The sequence below is a fragment of the Halichoeres trimaculatus genome, unplaced genomic scaffold (genome assembly GCF_033239565.1).
Source record: "Halichoeres trimaculatus isolate MK-OKI-2021-1 unplaced genomic scaffold, fHalTri1.1 fHalTri1_scaffold_5, whole genome shotgun sequence".
Taxonomy (NCBI): Eukaryota; Metazoa; Chordata; class Actinopteri; order Labriformes; family Labridae; genus Halichoeres; species Halichoeres trimaculatus.
This window is the reverse complement of record NW_027437183.1, coordinates 16,453,507-16,472,230: the sequence shown is the minus strand read 5'-3', so window position 1 is coordinate 16,472,230 and position 18,724 is coordinate 16,453,507. Positions and strand designations below refer to the sequence as shown.

Below are 18,724 nucleotides of genomic sequence, written 5' to 3'. Positions count from 1 at the left end.
GTTCCTTTTAAAATAGTTACATTTTTAATTGTATGTGTGTCTTTGCAAACACCTGTCAAAGGTGTCTCTTAGGCATTATTAACTTTCACCTGCTTTTGATCATGGATTGTAAATCATACAGGGTGACAGCTTGACACCTTTTATTTCCATACTTACCAGCTGTTATCATGTGTGTTTTAAATCAGTGATAGGGTACAGCGGTTGCCACGACCACCACTCAGATGTGTCATATCAAAACCAAGGACTTAAACTTTCAGAACTGAATTAATCTTAATTAATTAATTATTTTTTCATATGTAGTAAACATAAATACGAGGAAGTCTGTAATGTTTCTTTTTTTTTACACAAAAATTCAAAACTGTCTGTAAATTTAAATTTTGGTTTTAATAATTGTTTTTGAAGATATTGATGTCCTTCAGTGTCTCTTACCAACTAACCTGCCCTGTTTTTATGTCTTGAGAGTTTGCATTTGTTTAAGAACAGGACGAACTCTCTGCGGCCTCTTCAAAGGCTTCAGCAATCTGTCAGCTCCTAAATTATAAGGCAAACACACAGTGTGGTTCAGAGGTGGTGAAAGAGAGAGAAAAAAGAGGGCCAAAGTCAGAGTTGTAACTAAACCACTTGTTGAGTTGGACAGCTGGAAAGGAGAAAGTTTAAGCTCACATGTCTAGAAGCTAAATTTGACACAGTGTTAAAATGTGCTTTGACAATACAGTATTTATTGTTGAATGCTGTAGAGTATTTACAACCACAAAACCAGGTCCACAGTATTTATCGTAGACACACCTGCTGTTCTCAGGTTACCAGCTCTGTGTGAGAGTCTGTGTGAGACACTGCTTAGTTGCTTTAAGAACTTCTCATTTTTAATGGTTTTGAATTTATGTCTTACAGAGAAGACTGGAAAAGAGGTGATGTCCAAAGGCTCCAGTGGCATGGAGGTGATCCTGGCTTCATTAGAGGTTAGCTCACTTAACGCAAGTGGACACTACATTTCACAACATGACACTTTAACACTAAGCTCACAGTACTTTGGCTGTACAAACTGATAGAGGAGCAGCTTGCTCCAAATCAAATATGCACCTGTCAGAGAGCTAAGCTAAGCTAAGCTAAGCTAACCTGCTGCTGGACAGAGCTTTAGTTTTACTGAATGAGATTTAATGCCTGAATGTGACACTGTTTCTCAAGTAAGCTGTCTTTGTTTGGAGCCTTCCTCGTTATACCTCATAGATGACTGTGATGTGAGCTTTTCTTTATTAGGCTAATTGTTTTAAAAGTTCATTACACTTTGTTTAATAAGTGAATTTATGGACACATTTAAAATGTTTAACAAGTGTATTATCTGTGGCTTTGACAGAGCTCCAGAGATGTTCAGACAACTCTGAACATTTTGTACATCCTGAGTGAGCTGCTGACTGTGGGTGAGCACATTTTTCTTCTTTTATGAATAAATGATGAGCTGTTCCAGGATTGAAAGCTGATAACTTTTTACTCTTTGGTGGATGGTTATTATTCAGTTGACAGCTTGAAAAAGTGAATTTAAGATTTTGTTATAAAAGCACAAACAGTTCATTTTACCAATTTAATTGCAGAAAAGTAGTTGTAAATTCTAAATTAAGTTGATATTGAAAACAGTCAGACATGTGATTTCAGTAATTTCAGCTGCAAGTATTGACCTGATTTGATACAAGAGGGCATTTGTTTCCTTTAGCCTTGTTATATGAACTCTGTAACGTGCAGTGTGATATTCCATCTAATGCTGTTTTTTGTATGTTTTCTGTTTTCTGTTTTAGGTAGGGGTCGCAGGGTGGGCGTATTTGTGTCTAAAGGAGGAACAGGAATATTATTTCAGATTCTGATCTCTGCAAGTAAAGAATTGCCCCCAAGCGAGGAACTTATGCTGCAGCTTCATTCATTGCTAGCCAAGGTCGGCCCTAAAGGTAGGCTTAGTGTCACAGTCTGTCACAGATTTATTGTGATTTTATGTAGTTTTCTTTTTTCAAACATGTTGGGTGTACTTCCTTTCTTAAGCATTTTCAAAAACTTTTAGTTATTTACACACTGCATAGTCACTGACTGTTCAACCTGTGTGTGTTCAGACAGAAAGTTTGGTGTGAAGGCACGTCTTAGCGGAGCTTTGAACGTCACAGTTAACTTGATGAAACAGAATCTACAGAATACCAAACTGCTTCTGCCCTGCCTGCAAGTTCTCAGGGTTTACTCTGCCAACTGTAAGTCATCTAATCCACTACACTCAAATTGTTTTCCTTCTCTTTCAGCATGAGAGGATCCTAATCAAGAAATAAAACAAATAGTGTAACTGATAAAATCCTCTCAACAAATTTTTCAACTTTTTGATGTCAAATTTTACTTTTGCTTGATGTTTTTTTCCCTTCTGTCTGTTTTTATAAACAGCGGTGAACGCTATTTCTTTGGGCAAGAACGGAGTGGTGGAACTTATGTTCAAGATTGTAACACCATACTGCAAGAAGAACACCAGCCTGCTTAAGTAAGCCCAGCTGATTGTGGCAGAGACCCAGCATGGATGTTGTGTGATTGTGTACTAAGCCTCATCCATGGGCTTCAAAGGCATTTAACATCTTCTAGAGACTTGCCTTCAGCAGACCATGTAACCCCTTTGCCATGTTTCTTAATCAACAGGGTAGCTCTGGACGCACTGGGAGCACTGCTCAAATCTAGTGAGTAATTTGCTTTGTAGCATTGACTTTTGGCTCCTCGGTGGTTTTAATGAGGCCTTTAATCAGAGTTTGTGTCCAGTAATGTCTCTCTAACCTCCATCATCATTTACCATTGGTCTGTCTTCCATTGATTCTCTGTTTTAAAGGAAACACAGTGAACGATCATTTAACAAAGATGTCCAGTTACATAACCCCAAACTTACCATACACTTTTTTTTCTTTGCTTACTTAGAAAGTTTCACTTTTTCTGTTCACTAGCGTTGAGTTCAAGATGTAAGTGTTTATTCTCTTCCCCTTGTTCAGAGACTAATGCTCGTCGAGCAGTGGACGGCGGACACATACCTGTGTTACTATCTCTGTACCTTGACTGGCATCGCAATGACACGAGACATCGCCACATGCTGATTCGTAAAGGGCTGCTTGTCTGCCTCAGGAACATCACAAATATTAAGCTTGGAAGGAAAGCCTTCATAGATGCTGATGGTATGAGGGTCCTCTACAACTCATCTATGGTGAGTGAGTTTATAATAACACACTAAGATAAATGTTAACCTGTTTTAAAATATACTCTCACACACTTACCAACTCTTTACTTTTGGTGTGATTTTAATCCTAGGAATGTCTCCCGGTGCGGACCCTGGATCCTCTGATAAACACTTCAAGTCTCATCATGAGGAAGTGCTTTCCCAAGAACCGTCTGCCTCTGCCCACCATCAAATCAGCCTTCCACTACCAGCTGCCACATGTACCTGCTGCAGGGCCTGTGGCACAGCTGTACAGCCTGCCACCTGGGGGTGAGGACACACACACACACACACACACACACACACACACACACACACACACACACAATACTGGTGTGTGCCCCTGCAGTGTAAACACACACAGCACTCTCTGAGAATTACGACAAATTAATCTCAAATTTCAGAAACACTCACACCTATTTACGTTGTAACACGCTTGACACTGCTGCACACAATGTGCCTTTCAGGAAGGAAAAGTCATCAACTCTGCAACAAGCCCTTAAAAAAGGGTAAGACATACGTAAGGCACAACTCCATCCTCATAATAGTTAGACTGACTTGCTGCTGCTTTCTCGTTCACCCCACATCATCACTCTCTAACACATCATGTGTTAGTCACTGAAACGGAATAGAGAATCTTGGCTCTAATAGCTTCCCACTTTTTGTTCATCAGCAGACCCTATTCTAGTTCTGTACTTAATTTATTTACTTCTTTGTGTCCACAGGATGGTGAAATATTTGTTTTCATTCAACCAGATTGAAAAATATATATATGTGTGAACAAAATCCTGTTTTCCTTAATGTTCTTCATTGTGTCTGCTTATAAACATCTTTATATTTTCTAATTCATGTCCTAGTTCAGTGTGTAAATATTCATCCACCATTATGACAGCTCTGATCAGCTTTGGCAGTCAAGCAGTCATCATATTATCATTGTGATGTTGCAGAGTTGTGATACAACAGTAAAACCTATCATTGGGGAACAATGTAAAAAGACATGCTCCAGCATTTACATTGGCTAGTTTGTGAAATTTGTTTGCAGTTCTTTAAAATATGCTCAGAAACTGTAATATTTCATGCTGTTCTCTTTTCCTGGAGTTCTCTCATTCATCTTTGGACCATAGCTCATATCAGCTCACATTCCTATTTTGTTTAAGTTGCTCTTCTCCAGTCAGCAATGAGACCAAATGATTCTGGCTTTGATTCGCTACTTCTGTACAAGCTTTACACACAATAACAAAATAATAAACTCCTCACTTTTGCAGAAAACAGAGCTATGTGGACCTGAATCCTAATCACCTTCTGTGCTTGTGTGTATACCCAGTGGATGATGTGGTGGACGAAAGTGACGATAACGAGGAGATGGATGCAGACACAGAGAATGACACTGAAAATGAAGAAGACGAGAAGGATCCCCGCTCTGCGGTAATACTCAGAACTCATATGCACACACAGTATTTCACATTAAATTGTTACATGTTGCTGTTCTTACTACAAGACAGGTCTGTTATAGAGGCAGATATTTTAATGGTAGTGAGAACTTCTTTCAGCATGATTCACTTGGAGTTTTAATGTTTTTTTGATGATGTTAACTAATAAAATGGGTTATCAAAAGATACCAGGTCGTTAATTGATAACTTAATATGTCTTGACTGTAAGTTGTGACATTAGTGTGAAATTAGTGATATTTTGTCCTCTGTTATTATTTTGAATCAGCTGATATTGTTCAAGAAGAGAACTTTTCTGAGCTGAGTCACAGTTGTACATTGATCTTATGATGCAATTCAGCTGCATTCATCCAGATATCCAGAAGAGGGCAGACATAAACCCTGCAAAGATAGAGGTAGAAGGTTTCAGTTCAGAAAGATGTCAAAAAGCTCTTAATGGCAGAATAACTGATTCTGTTAAAGGGATGTAGATGGGCACTTTAAGTTTTTTTTACACTCCTGGAATAAGAAAAAACTCCACAAGATTTTAAATAGCATCAAGACTTTTTTAAACTAAATCATTGGGTGTTGTGTGTCTTTTTTCATAGAATGATGACATAGAAACCGATCTAAACAAGCTACATCCCAAAAAGAGCCCTGGACGTCCTTTTGAGGAGTTAAGGGTGTATGAAAGGTTTTTCTTGGAGCTTTCTGAAGACTTCCAGGTCAGTATTTTGTTCACATGTCAAGTAGAGCTCATGCTAAAAAAAAAAAAAAAAAGATAAACTAACACAGCCAAGTTTAAGATACTTTTTTCACTCAAATCTCTGACAGAAATGTTTCTGATTGAGGATTCATGTTCCCCAGGGTTATAACTTTGAATGCTCAAAGAGTGCCTCTACCACATCATCGTCGTCTTCAACCTTCTCATCGTCATCATCAGCCTCAACTCTACCCTCTCGGCCAATCATAGTGCCCACAGCTCAGGCCCTGAGCCCAAAACATGTCCCCATATCAAGTTCTCTGGTGGGTTGCCACTCTACCAAAGAAAAACATACTCTGCCGTCACCTTCCGCACCCACTCCCACTCCTCCTGCTCCTTTAGCACCTTTAGAGCTGGACACCATCCACCTCACCAAGGACCAAGACAAACAAGAGAAGGCAAACATTCCTTCCCCTGACACACAAACAACACTGCCCTCCCACACAAGGCCTCCTTCTCAAGGGCGGATGATAGAACAGGAACTAGTTAATGTGTTGGAGGGTGTCTCATTAGATGAGGAGGTGTTTCTGAGTGCAGAAGATGGGGGGCGAAAGGGAGTCAAACAAGAAGAGTCCCCTGTAAGCGCCACAAGACACATACAGTCTCCCCTGCTCCTGGGGGGTATCCCTGCTCTGCGTGTGGGAGGAGGAGGCAGCAACTGGGGGTCAGATTGTGGTTCAGAGGGTGCTGAAGATGAGGGACCGGTTCTGGAGGTGCCAGACACAGCATTACTCCTCCCGCTGCATGACCCTGACCTTTACGTGGAGATGGTGAAAGGAACGCTGTCTGTGCCACGGTATGCTGAAGTGGCTTACCCAGACTATTTTGGCCATGTGGCCCCAACATTTAGGGAACCTCATCTGGAGAGAGTCTATGGCGTTCAGAGGTGAGAGTCTGATAGTTGTGATTTGAAGAAATGTTTTAATATCCAAACAGAAGTAGGGAGACAGATTATAAAATAAAAAACATATGGAAGGTGAAATGTGTATTTATAAAAAAAAAGACAGCTGGAAAGGAAAAGACAAGTTCTGAAGCTTTGCTTTACTTTTGAAACAAACGAGATACTTTTAGTGCTCCTGTTTCATGTTTATGATCACGATATATTTGGAAAAGATGTACATTCATTATGCCAACTTTGGGTTTGTTTCCTGTAGGTCTAAGATATTCCAGGACATTGAAAGGTTGATTCATCCTAATGATATCCTGGATAAAGTTGTTTATGACCTGGATATCCCGAGGTGAGCTCCTAAACTGATATTCTGATAATGCTTACAGCTGTAATATTTACAGAGAAAGATTGAAGAACCTTTTTTTAACTTATCACTTAAAATTGTTTTGTTTTGTTTTGTTTTTTTTTGTTGTGTCAGTTGTCCTTTAATAGAAGACAATGGTGAATCCTTGAAGTTCAACTCTCAATTTGAATCTGGAAACCTCAGGAAGGCAATTCAAGTAAGAAAGTAAGTATTTGTTGTCGTATTGGTTGATGGAAATAGTTCAAGAGTTCTCTTCCCTTTTTAGTCTTGTCTCTAGTATCAGGCAGGTCTGCAAAAGAAGAGGTAAAGGAAGAACAAAGAGGATGTGCATGATCTTTCATCATCTAATCTCTCAAAGCCTTGATCAACTTTTAATGAATGAGCTTACTTAGTGTTTCAGTTTGTTGGGTCCATTTTAAAAGATAACACTGTTTCTCCAGATATGAGTATGACCTGGTGCTCAATTCAGACATCAACAGTAATCACTACCACCAGTGGTTCTACTTTGAGGTGAGCGGCATGCGAGTTGGAACAGCTTACCGCTTCAACATCATCAACTGTGAAAAGTCCAACAGCCAGTTCAACTACGGTGAGATAAACAAACGTTACTGGAAAAAAAAGAAATTCATGAAATCCAGATTGTTTTTCTTCTTCTGACATCCTCTAAATGATTGTCATTTTTTGTTTATATTATTGGACCCTCAAACTGGTTCACTTCTTTTTTTTGATCATCAAACATTCTTTTGGCTCTTGTTATCCTCTCCTTGTGTGTCTATCTCTGTGTGCAGGCATGCAGGTGCTGATGTACTCTGTACAAGAGGCAATCAGTGGAAGGCCACGCTGGGTCAGAACAGGAGCAGACATCTGTTACTACAAGTAGGTACACTCAATATGCAAAAGCCCTGCTGAGAATGTGGACCAGAAAGTTTACACAAGTGTTGCAGGTGCATAAAGTGAGATAGTTCACAAGTAAACATGTAATTTTTACGTTTTATTGCAACCCTTTCGCATTGAATTGCAAAAGACTTTATGAAATACAGCCCTAGGAACTGGTTGTTTTCTGTTCTCTTCATTATTTGTTGTACTTCTTCGTAGAAATCATTTCGCGAGGAGTTCCATTGCAGCTGGTGGTCAAAAAGGAAAGTCCTATTATACAATGACGTTCAGCACGAGCTTCAGCCATAAGGATGACGTCTGCTACTTTGCCTATCATTTCCCTTATACATACTCCACTCTGAAGGTAACTTTTTTTATTTTTTTTTTTTATTTCGAACATGAGGTCAAAGTGAAATTTCTGTCCAAGACAGAAACAAATACAAACAAACAGACATTATCTAATCACATATTCGAAAAGGAGTGGGATGAAGTATAAACTTATTAATTCCCACCCCTTTACCAAACAATTATTTATAAACAGATGCAGATGTTACATTACAGAATGCATGTTAGCAAGACTACAGTAGCACTTTATACTGTGTGTTTTCATGTTTCCATTTCATTGCAAAACCTCCAAAAGCACTAAAGTGTCCTCAGTTACTCCTTCTTGACAGATCCACTTTGATGTTTTCACAGCTTGGCCATTTATATGTCCTCAAATCCTAGGGTAGATGGGTACTGTGATGAAACTACCATACCCTTCCTGCCTTTTATCTAGAATGGCATAATTGCAGGATTGCTTATAACACAAGCAAGAAGAGTGCTTCAGTCTAAAATTATCATTAACAAGTGGTCTGATAAAAAGCCAGTGAAACAATACAGATGTAAACTGAAAAAGTCAAGAGGCATGAGGGCTTTGAAATTGAAGTTGGTAATTATTTATGTTGTAAATTTGTGATTTTTTTTTCTGTCATATCCTCAGATGCATTTGTCCAAACTGGAGGCTCTGAGGACCCCTCAGATCTACCTGAGGCAGGATGTCCTGTGTGAAACACTGGGGGGGAACAGCTGTCCCCTTCTCACCATCACTGCCATGCCCGAGTCAAACTCCAATGATCACATCTGTCAGTTCAGTAAGTTAATCAGTGCTGGTCGGTGTACTCTGTAGGACGTTACTGACATACCAAATCTATTGTTGTCATGATGGGAGCCTATTTTTGATGTTAGTGGACATTTAAACTGTTTTTAAGTAAATTCAAATAGGTCTGGCTTTTTATGGAAAAAATGTGATCTGTGCTTTATGGTTTAAGGGTATTTGCTATCTTCACAAATTCACTAACAGCCCAAATATTCCTTATACACAAAATGCAAGGAGTGAATATTACCAAAAGACCACAGGCCAAAGTTAACCAGAGCATACCAGCAATTCTCAAATAGTTTTCTGTCTGATGTAGCTCGCTATCACTGTTTCTCCGCTCTGAAAACTTTAAATTTAAGAATCTTTTTTTCCTTTTTTTCTCTCCCCATCTTCTTCTGTTTATGTGTGCCCTGTTCTGCTCTGTCTCCCTCTTCAGGGAATCGTCCATTGATCTTCCTGTCAGCCAGAGTGCACCCTGGAGAGACCAATGCCAGCTGGGTAATGAAGGGCACACTGGAATTCCTGATGGGAACCAGCCCGCTTGCAGCCAGCCTGAGAGATGCCTACATCTTCAAGATAGTCCCCATGCTCAACCCTGATGGAGTCATAAATGGAAAGTGAGTAACAAGAGTCCAGAGATTGAAAGAAAAACACATTCACATCTTTCAAGTACACACATTGAAGATACATACATCTTTTTAACCTGTGCCTGCACGTTGGTCACAGCTTTGTATCCGTTAACACACAGAACCTTATCTTGAAGGATGCTCTAGCTGTTGCGCTGTTCTTCTCCTTTCTATATTCTTCCCCTCTTCTGCCATCTCCTCTCTGCTGTAGTCATCGCTGTTCTCTGAGTGGAGAGGATTTGAATCGTCAGTGGCAGAACCCCAATCCTGAGCTCCACCCCACCATCTACCACACTAAGAGCCTTCTGCAATACCTTGCACACATACAAAGAGCACCACTGGTATGACCTCTAATTAACTGGACTGACATTTTTATTGTTGCTACAGCATCTTTCATTTGAGAAGGATAAAGAATCTCCTTTCCCTTTCATTTCTCCTGTTTAGCTTCACACTCTGTTTGGCTGCATGTCCACTAAATTAACAAGAATTAATCACCACAGTACCTAAGTTCAAAACGTTAATGTGGCTCCCATAAACTACAGCCTCAGTTGGCCTCTGTGCTGAGCTGTGTGTCAGCAAGTAATATTTAATGGGAAATAGCGTAACAGGAGATTCATGCTCTATACAAGGGCTGATGATTTATGACACAGAGCAAGGTGAAGGTGCCATCCCCCTTCTGAAACTCCTCCAAAAGATGCTCTTTAGGGAAATACGAGTATTACCTCTAACATGAAACATTTATAGTTGCTTCAGTTGATTCTGCTGATCATACAGAGAATTTGAGTTATTTGAGCCCTCTCTGCTTTACTTATATGTAAAGTGTCTCAGTGAAAATCTAAAGTAATAGGACTTGTTAACTTGATCCTTTTCTCTCCTTTCTCTATGTGTGTGTGTGGGTGTATGTGTGGGTGTGTGTTTGTTTATACAAAGGTGTTTTGTGACTACCATGGTCATTCCAGAAAGAAGAATGTGTTCATGTATGGCTGCAGTGTGAAGGAGACAGTCTGGCAGTCCAGTATCAGTGCAACATCCAGTGACTTACAGGAGGACCTTGGATACAGGGTGAGGTCACATGCAAACACACGCACACACACACACAAATATGCTGTGTTTTCATTCCACCACCGAGGGTTACATGCACAGACTCTTACTTTCTCAGCACCAGGCCTTTGTAGTGCTTCAGATCACCAAACCATGATTGTCTTGATCCCAGTACAAAAAGATCACCTTTATCCAGTTGTTCTAGTATTGTACGGTATAATTTGTAATGTTAGCTCAAATCCCAAATCCTCGGGCATTTGAGCCTTGAGGACTTGTTTTCCTCTGCTCTGATCAGGGTCAGTTTGTAATACCTCTCTGTTATTTTGGAACAGCAAAAAATCTCTTTACTGAACAGAATGCTAATAAAGACGCTAATACAGGAGTTTTCTGATAGAGCATAGCTCCAGGCTACAAGCCCACAGCAGCAGTCGATACTGCTAGACTGATTCTTTCTTTCTTGATCCCTGTTATTTGTCCCTACTCAGGAATGCTCTTTATTACATGCCCCTTTTGTGCCCTTTTCACACACACCAACACATAAACCCATCATTCTCATCTGTTTTTCAGGCTCTACCTAAGATCCTGTCCCAGATTGCTCCTGCCTTCAGCATGGCCAGCTGCAGTTTTGTTGTGGAGCGCTCCAAAGAGTCTACCGCCCGTGTTGTTGTGTGGAGGGAGATAGGAGTACAACGCAGCTACACCATGGAGAGCACACTCTGTGGCTGTGATCAAGGAAAATACAAAGTAAGTGTATTTTTATCTTGTTAGAGGGCAAGAGCTAAAAAGACCTACCTAGTATCATTAGGTGCAACATTTCCAATACTCACTTTGAGCAGCCCCTGATTTTGGAATAAATGAATAAGATGACAATATTTGTACATGTACTATGAAAACATTTTGGAGAATTGAGAGGAGAGGGAAAGATGGGAAATGACTTTCTGGACTCAAACTGCAGTTGTTTTGGTTATTTTTTGGCGACTAAACCAGAAAATCTCAGATGTTTATATTTTTCATGTTTGTGCGAATGGAAAAGCTGAGATGTTTGACAAAGTGTTAATTAACACAAAGTGTATTCCTTTTAAAATAGGATGTTAATATCGAGTCTTATAAGAGAGCAACATTATGTAGCTGGTTCATTGTTTGACAGGTGTTTTGTTGTGCCCCCTCTCTGTCAGTGGAGAACATACTACTTAAAGTCTCCAAATGTCCACCAGGTGGTGCTGCAGACCTTTCTTTCTTTCCTCGCCTCTCTGCTCGATCTTCTCCTACTTTCCTATGACCCTTCTTGCTTTCCACTCCCTCCTCTTCTCCATCACTGCTGATTTCCTGCTGAATTCTGCCAATGTCAACATTTTGCATATTCAGAGGCAGTCTCAGGGTGCCATTTTGGCTCTTATTAGCTCCCCCACTGTGTGCTTGGAAGTATTTGTCCAGATGTGCAGGAAGTAATGTCTTTTGAATTCAGGCTGCATGTCTCTGTGGCCAGGCCAAGATTAGATGTTCCTAGCTTTGCTTTGGGGAAAGAGGAACATGAAAGATTTCTGGGTTGAGCCAGGGTACATGTGAGTGTGTGTCTGTCCCAAGCGAGTTTTCATTTACTTGTATGATTGCACTACACTGTGAAGAAGAGTGCATATGTAGTTTGATATGTGCTTCCTGAAAATGAAGTATATTGTCATTTTCCTTCTTTAAAAGTTTCCAAAGTGAGAACTTTCCAGCATTGAGAAGTGGGTTGCTTGAATATGAACAGCTCCATCCTTTCAGACTTTAGTCTGACCTTTGGCCCAAATTATTTTTTTTCCAATATATTTAAGTGTGTTTGTGCAAGCGGTTGATACAAGTGTTAATGATTGTGATTTTCTGTGCCTTACAGGTAGTTTATTTGTGACCATGTTAGGGTTTAGTCGTTCCTCACGTTTATACTTGTCTTCCCTTCAGGGACTTCAGATCGGCACCAGAGAGCTAGAGGAGATGGGAGCTCAGTTCTGCGTGGCCCTGCTGAGGTTAAAGCGGCTGACAGGACTCCGCAACCACCAACATCTGCTGGATTTGGAGAGTGATATCATTGGGACGCAGTCTAAAGTTGTCAGGTTAGAAAAGCATAGCACTGAAACCACTACACACAACCAGTAGGATAAGCTGTGAGACTTTTCAGCGGTAGAGAGTGTGACTTCAGATCTCACAAATCCAAACAAAACATACACAGCTGAGGTGTTAAGTCTGTTTTTTCATAGAACCAAGAAGGCAGGTTAACACAACAGATGTCAAGGACCAATTATTTTTTAGCTTTTAGTATTACAGAGACAGTATCCTCATACTACCTTCCAAAGATACCTGAGATGTTAAAGAGTTTCCTGTCGCCAAAACTCCTACCTGGAAAACAGTGAATTTGTTCCAGACTGTTTTCTCCTTTATCTGTGCTAAACACCCGCCCTATTCTGAGACACGTTCCCCCTCGGCACTGATATTCACAGTGTGACTGTCACTCCGGATCTTCTCTGAAGCACTACTCAAGAAACAAATGGAAGCCTGCATTTATACAGGACCGCTGTGCACATCATTGAAATTCTGTCACCATGTGATGAATATAATGAAAACTCAGGAGTGAGCGGGGAATGGGTATGAATAATTTTCAGTGGTGTCATTATTTCTCTAAGAGAGCATAAAACAGCCCCATCACAGAGTGGTTCATCAGGGCCACAGTCAGTACGTTTACATGCTCACAGCAGTACGACTAAGGTCATATCTCAATTGTAAAGCCACCGCAGGGTTCCGGTCTTGTCTGCTTATACATGCAGAAAAGAGCAATGGACTTCCATACGAGAGCGTCTCACTCCCATTCGATGGGTGGCACTGTGTCCTTTTTTGATAAGCAAAGCTGTGGGCGTATTAAACTAGTTTCGGTCCACCCAAGGAGGAAGCAACATTCTAGCAACGATGGCCGAGATGGATGCAGCTGTAGCTTTTTTATATTTTTATGTAAGTATTAGCCATGGTGTTAGTTTGTTGGTGGAGCCACAGACTGTATGAGCGCAGTGACCATATTTATCACGATCATCTACTTCTTCTTCTGGCTGAACGCCAAGGCAAACCGTGTCCTGCAGTGTCCTGCCAAATCCAACCATTGTCCGAAAGCGATCACATTATCCAATTGTGTCAATTGAGCTTTGCTTTGTCTGATTCTAGTCTGATAGAGAGAGATTATGTGCATTTCAATGGTCCAATCCTAGGTTACGATGGTTAACTATAACGAAACTAAAAACAATGACTAAAATTTAAAATTCATTGCAGTTAACTCAAACTAATAAAAACTAGAAAAGAAAACTAAAATGATAAGTAAACTAAAAATGTATCTTGTGTTCACAAAACTAACTGAAACTAACCAAAATAATAGGCAAAATGTCCTTCGTTATCGTTTCTGACAGTATTCATAGCCTTTAGGATTTAAAGTAATCCGACACACCAAGTTTCTAATTATCAAAGCTCATATTATATTGTTTTTTATAATTTATGTTTACATTTTTTATATTAAGTTTATATTATTTTCTTGTGTTTAAGGCAGCAGCCAACACTTCAGTATCAGCATTGACTGAGCAGTCAGCACTATGTTGCTAAAACTAAAGCTAAGCTGAAACTAAACTAAAACTAAACTAAAACTAAGCCTTGTTGCAAAAATCAGAACTAATTAAAAACTAGAATGCCGGCTCTAAAACTAATTAAAACTAAACTGCAATGGAAAAAAATGTCAAAACTAACTAAAACTAAACTATAATTACAAATCCAAAACTTTTACAACCTGGTCCAATCTCCTGCTGACTAAGCTTATAGTCCGATTTCTGAAACTGCATGTAAACACACTGACTAAAATGTGGATGGTACTGTGCGGGCTAAGTACACATGAAACATGCTAACTAATACATGGCCTTGATGCTTGTTCTGTGGCTTGTAGTTAAAATAAAATTAACAAGAGTAGGACAGAAAAATGAACAGTGGCTCAGAACAAAGCATCACTTTATTCACTTAAATGCCTGTGTGTTCAAGGGACAGTAGATCTCAAGACAGTTCTTCTTGACAAATTACTCAAATTCACAACCCAATGCTCTTGTATTAATGTTCTCTTTTTTTAAAGTTATTTTTATGGCTTTTATACCTTTAATCAGAGAGGACAGGACAATGGACAGAGCAGGGGAAAGGGTGAAATGGGAGGTGATGTGGGAAAGATTGGGCTTGAGAAAATGAAAGGCTTGTTTTCCCTACAAGTTCTGAAATTTGACGGGGTCATAGAGAGAAATCTACAAATTGATCAAATAGTTGATGAAATCTTCATAACTGAAGTGACTTTGACTTGCAGCCCTTCTCCAAATACATGCCCTTTCTCAAAGTTTTGCAAAGTAAAAAAAGAGAAGAGCAATATGGTCTACAACATCCCCTTTGCTAAAATAATGTAAATTGATATCCATATTGTGATTGTTTTTTGTGTGTTTTAGGAGAGTAAACATAAAGCTCTAAAGCTAAACTGCGTAAGTTGTCATCTATATTAAATAAAAAATGGCATCACTGCTACACAAATGACCACACAGTTTTACGGTATATCAAATTAACCCTTTTAAAATTCCCTGTTCAGAAATATGACGTCCTCTCAAATAAGATTGTTCACCAGGTCCACACCGTAAATAAATTATTAAACCCTGCCCAACCCCGAAGGACACCAAGGTTATTGTAATTTTTTTTTCACGTCAGCGTTCTCCGTACCACAGATTTGTTAAAGCACTTGATATAAAAGAGAGGCTTTAAACTCCAAACCACTTAATGCTCCTGTCTCTCCTAGTGTCTCCCAGTCCTCATCTCTCCTTCCCTAACCTACTCTACTCTCATATTGATATATTCATTCATCATTTATGTGTCTGATCATTAAAGAACTTTGTGTATGTGTGTGTGTGTGTGTGTGTGTGTGTGTGTGTGTGTGTGTGTGTGTGTGTGTGTGTGTGTGTGTGTGTGTGTGTGTCCTTTGGGATTGGTTGCTCTCATCCTGGGTTTTATGGTTTTTATGCGTGGGGCTTGGTATGGTACCACTTACCATTTAATAGGTCATCACAACAACGATATTGCAGCCATTGGGAGGTGCCTGCATATAACTGGGTGTGTGAGTAAATGGGCGTCACTGGCATGGGTGTGTTTTTGTGTAGACAAAGGGAAATAAGTGTTCTGGTGGCGAAGGTTTGTGCACGTGAAAATGAAGTTAATTTGTATTTTTTTTGCGTTCAGTGTCATATGATTCTTTTTATTCAGAGGGACTCTGAATTGACAGAACAACTGCTGGTTGATGCAGAAAATGTAACTCAAAGAAAGCAGATTGGGTTTGGTGTTTCTGTAATGGCTTGTAATGGTTGACTCACAACTCTCATTATCTGTTTGGAGACACACACACACATACACAGATTATAATTCATCCACATTTACTGTACATACACGGACGCACAATTTCTGTCTGTGTCTCTCTCTTGCACTCAAACACAAGTGAGCTCGGTGGGAGATCATTGTCTTAGCCCCCTGATCGACTGTCTCCCAGGGATCACATTTCAGACCATTAACACCATTAAAAACCCACTAAAGCCACTAAAACCTCAAGAACCAGCAACCATTTAACCATTAAGACCCACAAGGAAAAAAACAGCCCCACCAGTCAGAGCATGTGAGCAGTTTGTTTCCAGCTTCTGTGTTATTAGGATTCAGAATATGTGTAGTTGTGAATAATATTGTTATACTTTAAAGTGTCTCGAGAAGTTTTGGGTTCAACCACACTGCTAGGTTATGCTATGGTAGTTTGTTGTTGTGCCAAACCCAACTATGGTACCATTTTCATCTTGGAAAAGTAAATGCAGTAATCCTATTTCAACAAAATACAGTGTATATAGATAAAAACAAATACCATATAATTAAACTCCTGCAAGACCAACAACCCAACACTGAACTGATGGATTAATCATGGCAGCATCCTGACATATTAATTTAAATTTCAAAGATTTCCTCTAATACAATGTAGATACTGAGTCACAAAATCGTTTATCTTTGTTTGTTCATCATCTGATTTCCAGATGAAAAAATAGATATTATCTGTATCCTGAAAGTATTTTCAGAATTGACAGCTCTACATTTATATAAATGCCTTGCGCTTTGTTTTGTTGTTGGGGGGGGCGTTCAAAATGCTTATTTTCAAAGTTAATGACACCCATTTCAAAGACATTTTCACTGCTGATTTTCTATGTGAAATCTGGAAGGGACTCGTCAGCTCAGGTTGGAGGACAGTGGTGTGAAAGCAATATAAGGGTGAAGCATATACAACAATGTGTGTTTGATTTTGGGGGGATTACACAAATGTTAAAAGATTTTTTCCAGTAACAGGTCTCACTTACTTCATGATCTCAGTAATGAACCCCTTTTTAAACTAACACTTTATTTTGTTTTGCAGCAGCAGCTCCACAACCTATGTGATGGAGGAGGATGAGCCGTCCTTTCTGGAGGCAGTAGACTACAGCGCAGAGAGCAATGATGAGGACGCTGATCCTGAAAATGAACACGCCATTGAGGTCCAAGAGAATCCAGATCACCTTGATCCACTGTCAGACTCGAATGACACAAATCACAAAGACTGAAGCTGAGGTTTTTACCTCCTGTATATCTGACAGTTTGAGCTCCTTAGAAACCAATGCTCGGATTGTTAGCCGACCTTAAAATAATAATTTTGAAGGTCAAATAGTCAAACCCACACTTCTCACTTTGAATGGTAAAAATAGATCAAACTTATTGTACAGACACTTTATGATGGTACATAGGCTTCACTGGCACCACACAGGTGGTCTGGTCCAAATCATGTTTCAGCTGAAGTTGCTTACTCCACCTGCCTTCCACGTCAGACAGGCTGCGATAGCCCTCGATAGGAATCAACGTGGATTCCAATGAATGTTTTCACCTTTCACCTTGATTCTGAGATAGTTATGAACTTTAACCCTTGACCTCAGACACCATATAGCCTCTGAGATTCACATACAGCTAGCCAGAGCAGCAGACAGCAGGCACCGCTGATCCTTAACTGGAACCACTTTTTCATTTTTTACAACTGATCTCACTCTATAGCTTTGGTGTTACACTACATAGCCAGTGGCTTGTGTAGGCACTGTCCTTTAAACCTCTTTCACCTGTTCACCCTGTGTTTTAACAAACACATCTTGTGATAGATGGAAACTGGATCTCTTCCACCGACCAGCTTAGAGGTGCAACCAACCTGCCTTCTTCTTTTCTGTTTTGTCTTCTTGTAGTCTCAACAGATGCTTTAGCTTTTTAATCCTTTTCTTGTGTAGGCCTTCTTTGCTTCTCTCCTTCCCTAACTTTTCCTTTCTTTCCTGTTTTTCTGAAATGCCAAGGTGTCTAACTGGGATGCAGGGATAACCAAACAGCTCTGCATCATGTAGGTCAATGTCAGGCATCCCAAGTGTGTCATACAGGAAAAAAAAACCACACACACTAAGATGTAACTACACTTTAGCTGTGACTTCACTTGCTCTTCTTGGACGTAGTACACAAGGTCATCTTTTGTGCTGTTTGCCTTGCTTATTCCAAAACTAAAAGTATTACCTAACATAGCTGTAGAATGTTCACGTCTTAATGAAGACACACCTCAAACAATACAGATGAAAATAACATACCACAAACTAACAGTAATAGGTTTTGGTTTGATGTACAGCAGTAAAAACAGAGACGGAATGTAAAATATCCACCTGCACTGTTGGTGTTTTATGGTTTTTAATAATAGACAGTGTTATGATGTTAAACTGAGAAGATATGTACAAACAGATGAGCTGCAGAGAGCAGAAAACCCTTTTGCACTTTGGATTTACTCACATAACAAATACTTACTGAATGACAGTGTGACGTCACTTTAGAAATCATCACAGTTTGAAAACCTCAACTTTCATCACCTCACTAGTTTGAAGTTCTCAGAGTCCAGCCTAAAGCTAGATGCTTTGAAGAATTATACAGAAATTTAGTTTCTTTTTATCCTTCCTTGGATCTGTGTGTACACTTATGGTTTTGCATAGGGGAGACTGTTGCATAAAACAGACGGTGCTTTGTTTTAAGAGTATAAAGTAGTTTGTTTTTTGCTTTATTTGTCAGTCTTTATTTTTGTCTGTTACACTTGTACAGCTAGCGCATGACTGTTTTCTGATTTTTTTTAATTTTATTTATTTAAAAGTGTTTAAGGGATGAAACCTGTATGTATATGTGGCATTTTGAATGTGAATGTGTATGCGCACGTGTGCAGGAGTTATAAGTTATTCCATCTTTCAGCTCAGCTAATACTCTAATAGTTTTTCTTTTAATT

General features: G+C 39.6%; 1 protein-coding gene across 4 annotated transcripts in view; it reads left to right on the top strand.

The window, feature by feature from the left end:
- Positions 1 to 18,724, top strand: part of agtpbp1 (ATP/GTP binding carboxypeptidase 1) — a 25,483-nt gene extending 6,759 nt beyond the window's left edge. The window contains exons 4-27 of one of the 4 annotated variants that reach the window (XM_074669675.1): positions 892 to 959; positions 1,355 to 1,418; positions 1,791 to 1,937; positions 2,097 to 2,228; positions 2,413 to 2,506; positions 2,659 to 2,696; positions 3,000 to 3,208; positions 3,313 to 3,490; positions 3,688 to 3,729; positions 4,545 to 4,645; positions 5,256 to 5,372; positions 5,515 to 6,296; positions 6,565 to 6,648; positions 6,778 to 6,867; positions 7,104 to 7,252; positions 7,452 to 7,539; positions 7,759 to 7,903; positions 8,522 to 8,672; positions 9,114 to 9,294; positions 9,515 to 9,644; positions 10,234 to 10,365; positions 10,912 to 11,088; positions 12,283 to 12,434; positions 16,817 to 18,724. In XM_074669675.1, the coding sequence (XP_074525776.1) occupies positions 892 to 959; positions 1,355 to 1,418; positions 1,791 to 1,937; positions 2,097 to 2,228; positions 2,413 to 2,506; positions 2,659 to 2,696; positions 3,000 to 3,208; positions 3,313 to 3,490; positions 3,688 to 3,729; positions 4,545 to 4,645; positions 5,256 to 5,372; positions 5,515 to 6,296; positions 6,565 to 6,648; positions 6,778 to 6,867; positions 7,104 to 7,252; positions 7,452 to 7,539; positions 7,759 to 7,903; positions 8,522 to 8,672; positions 9,114 to 9,294; positions 9,515 to 9,644; positions 10,234 to 10,365; positions 10,912 to 11,088; positions 12,283 to 12,434; positions 16,817 to 16,997 (3,632 nt within the window). In that variant the 3' untranslated portion in view covers positions 16,998 to 18,724. Of the gene's footprint in view, positions 1 to 891; positions 960 to 1,354; positions 1,419 to 1,790; positions 1,938 to 2,096; positions 2,229 to 2,412; positions 2,507 to 2,658; positions 2,697 to 2,999; positions 3,209 to 3,312; positions 3,491 to 3,687; positions 3,730 to 4,544; positions 4,646 to 5,255; positions 5,373 to 5,514; positions 6,297 to 6,564; positions 6,649 to 6,777; positions 6,868 to 7,103; positions 7,253 to 7,451; positions 7,540 to 7,758; positions 7,904 to 8,521; positions 8,673 to 9,113; positions 9,295 to 9,514; positions 9,645 to 10,233; positions 10,366 to 10,911; positions 11,089 to 12,282; positions 12,435 to 16,813 lie in introns of all 4 variants that reach the window. The other 3 variants (XM_074669674.1, XM_074669677.1, XM_074669676.1) reach the window with 3 other exon arrangements.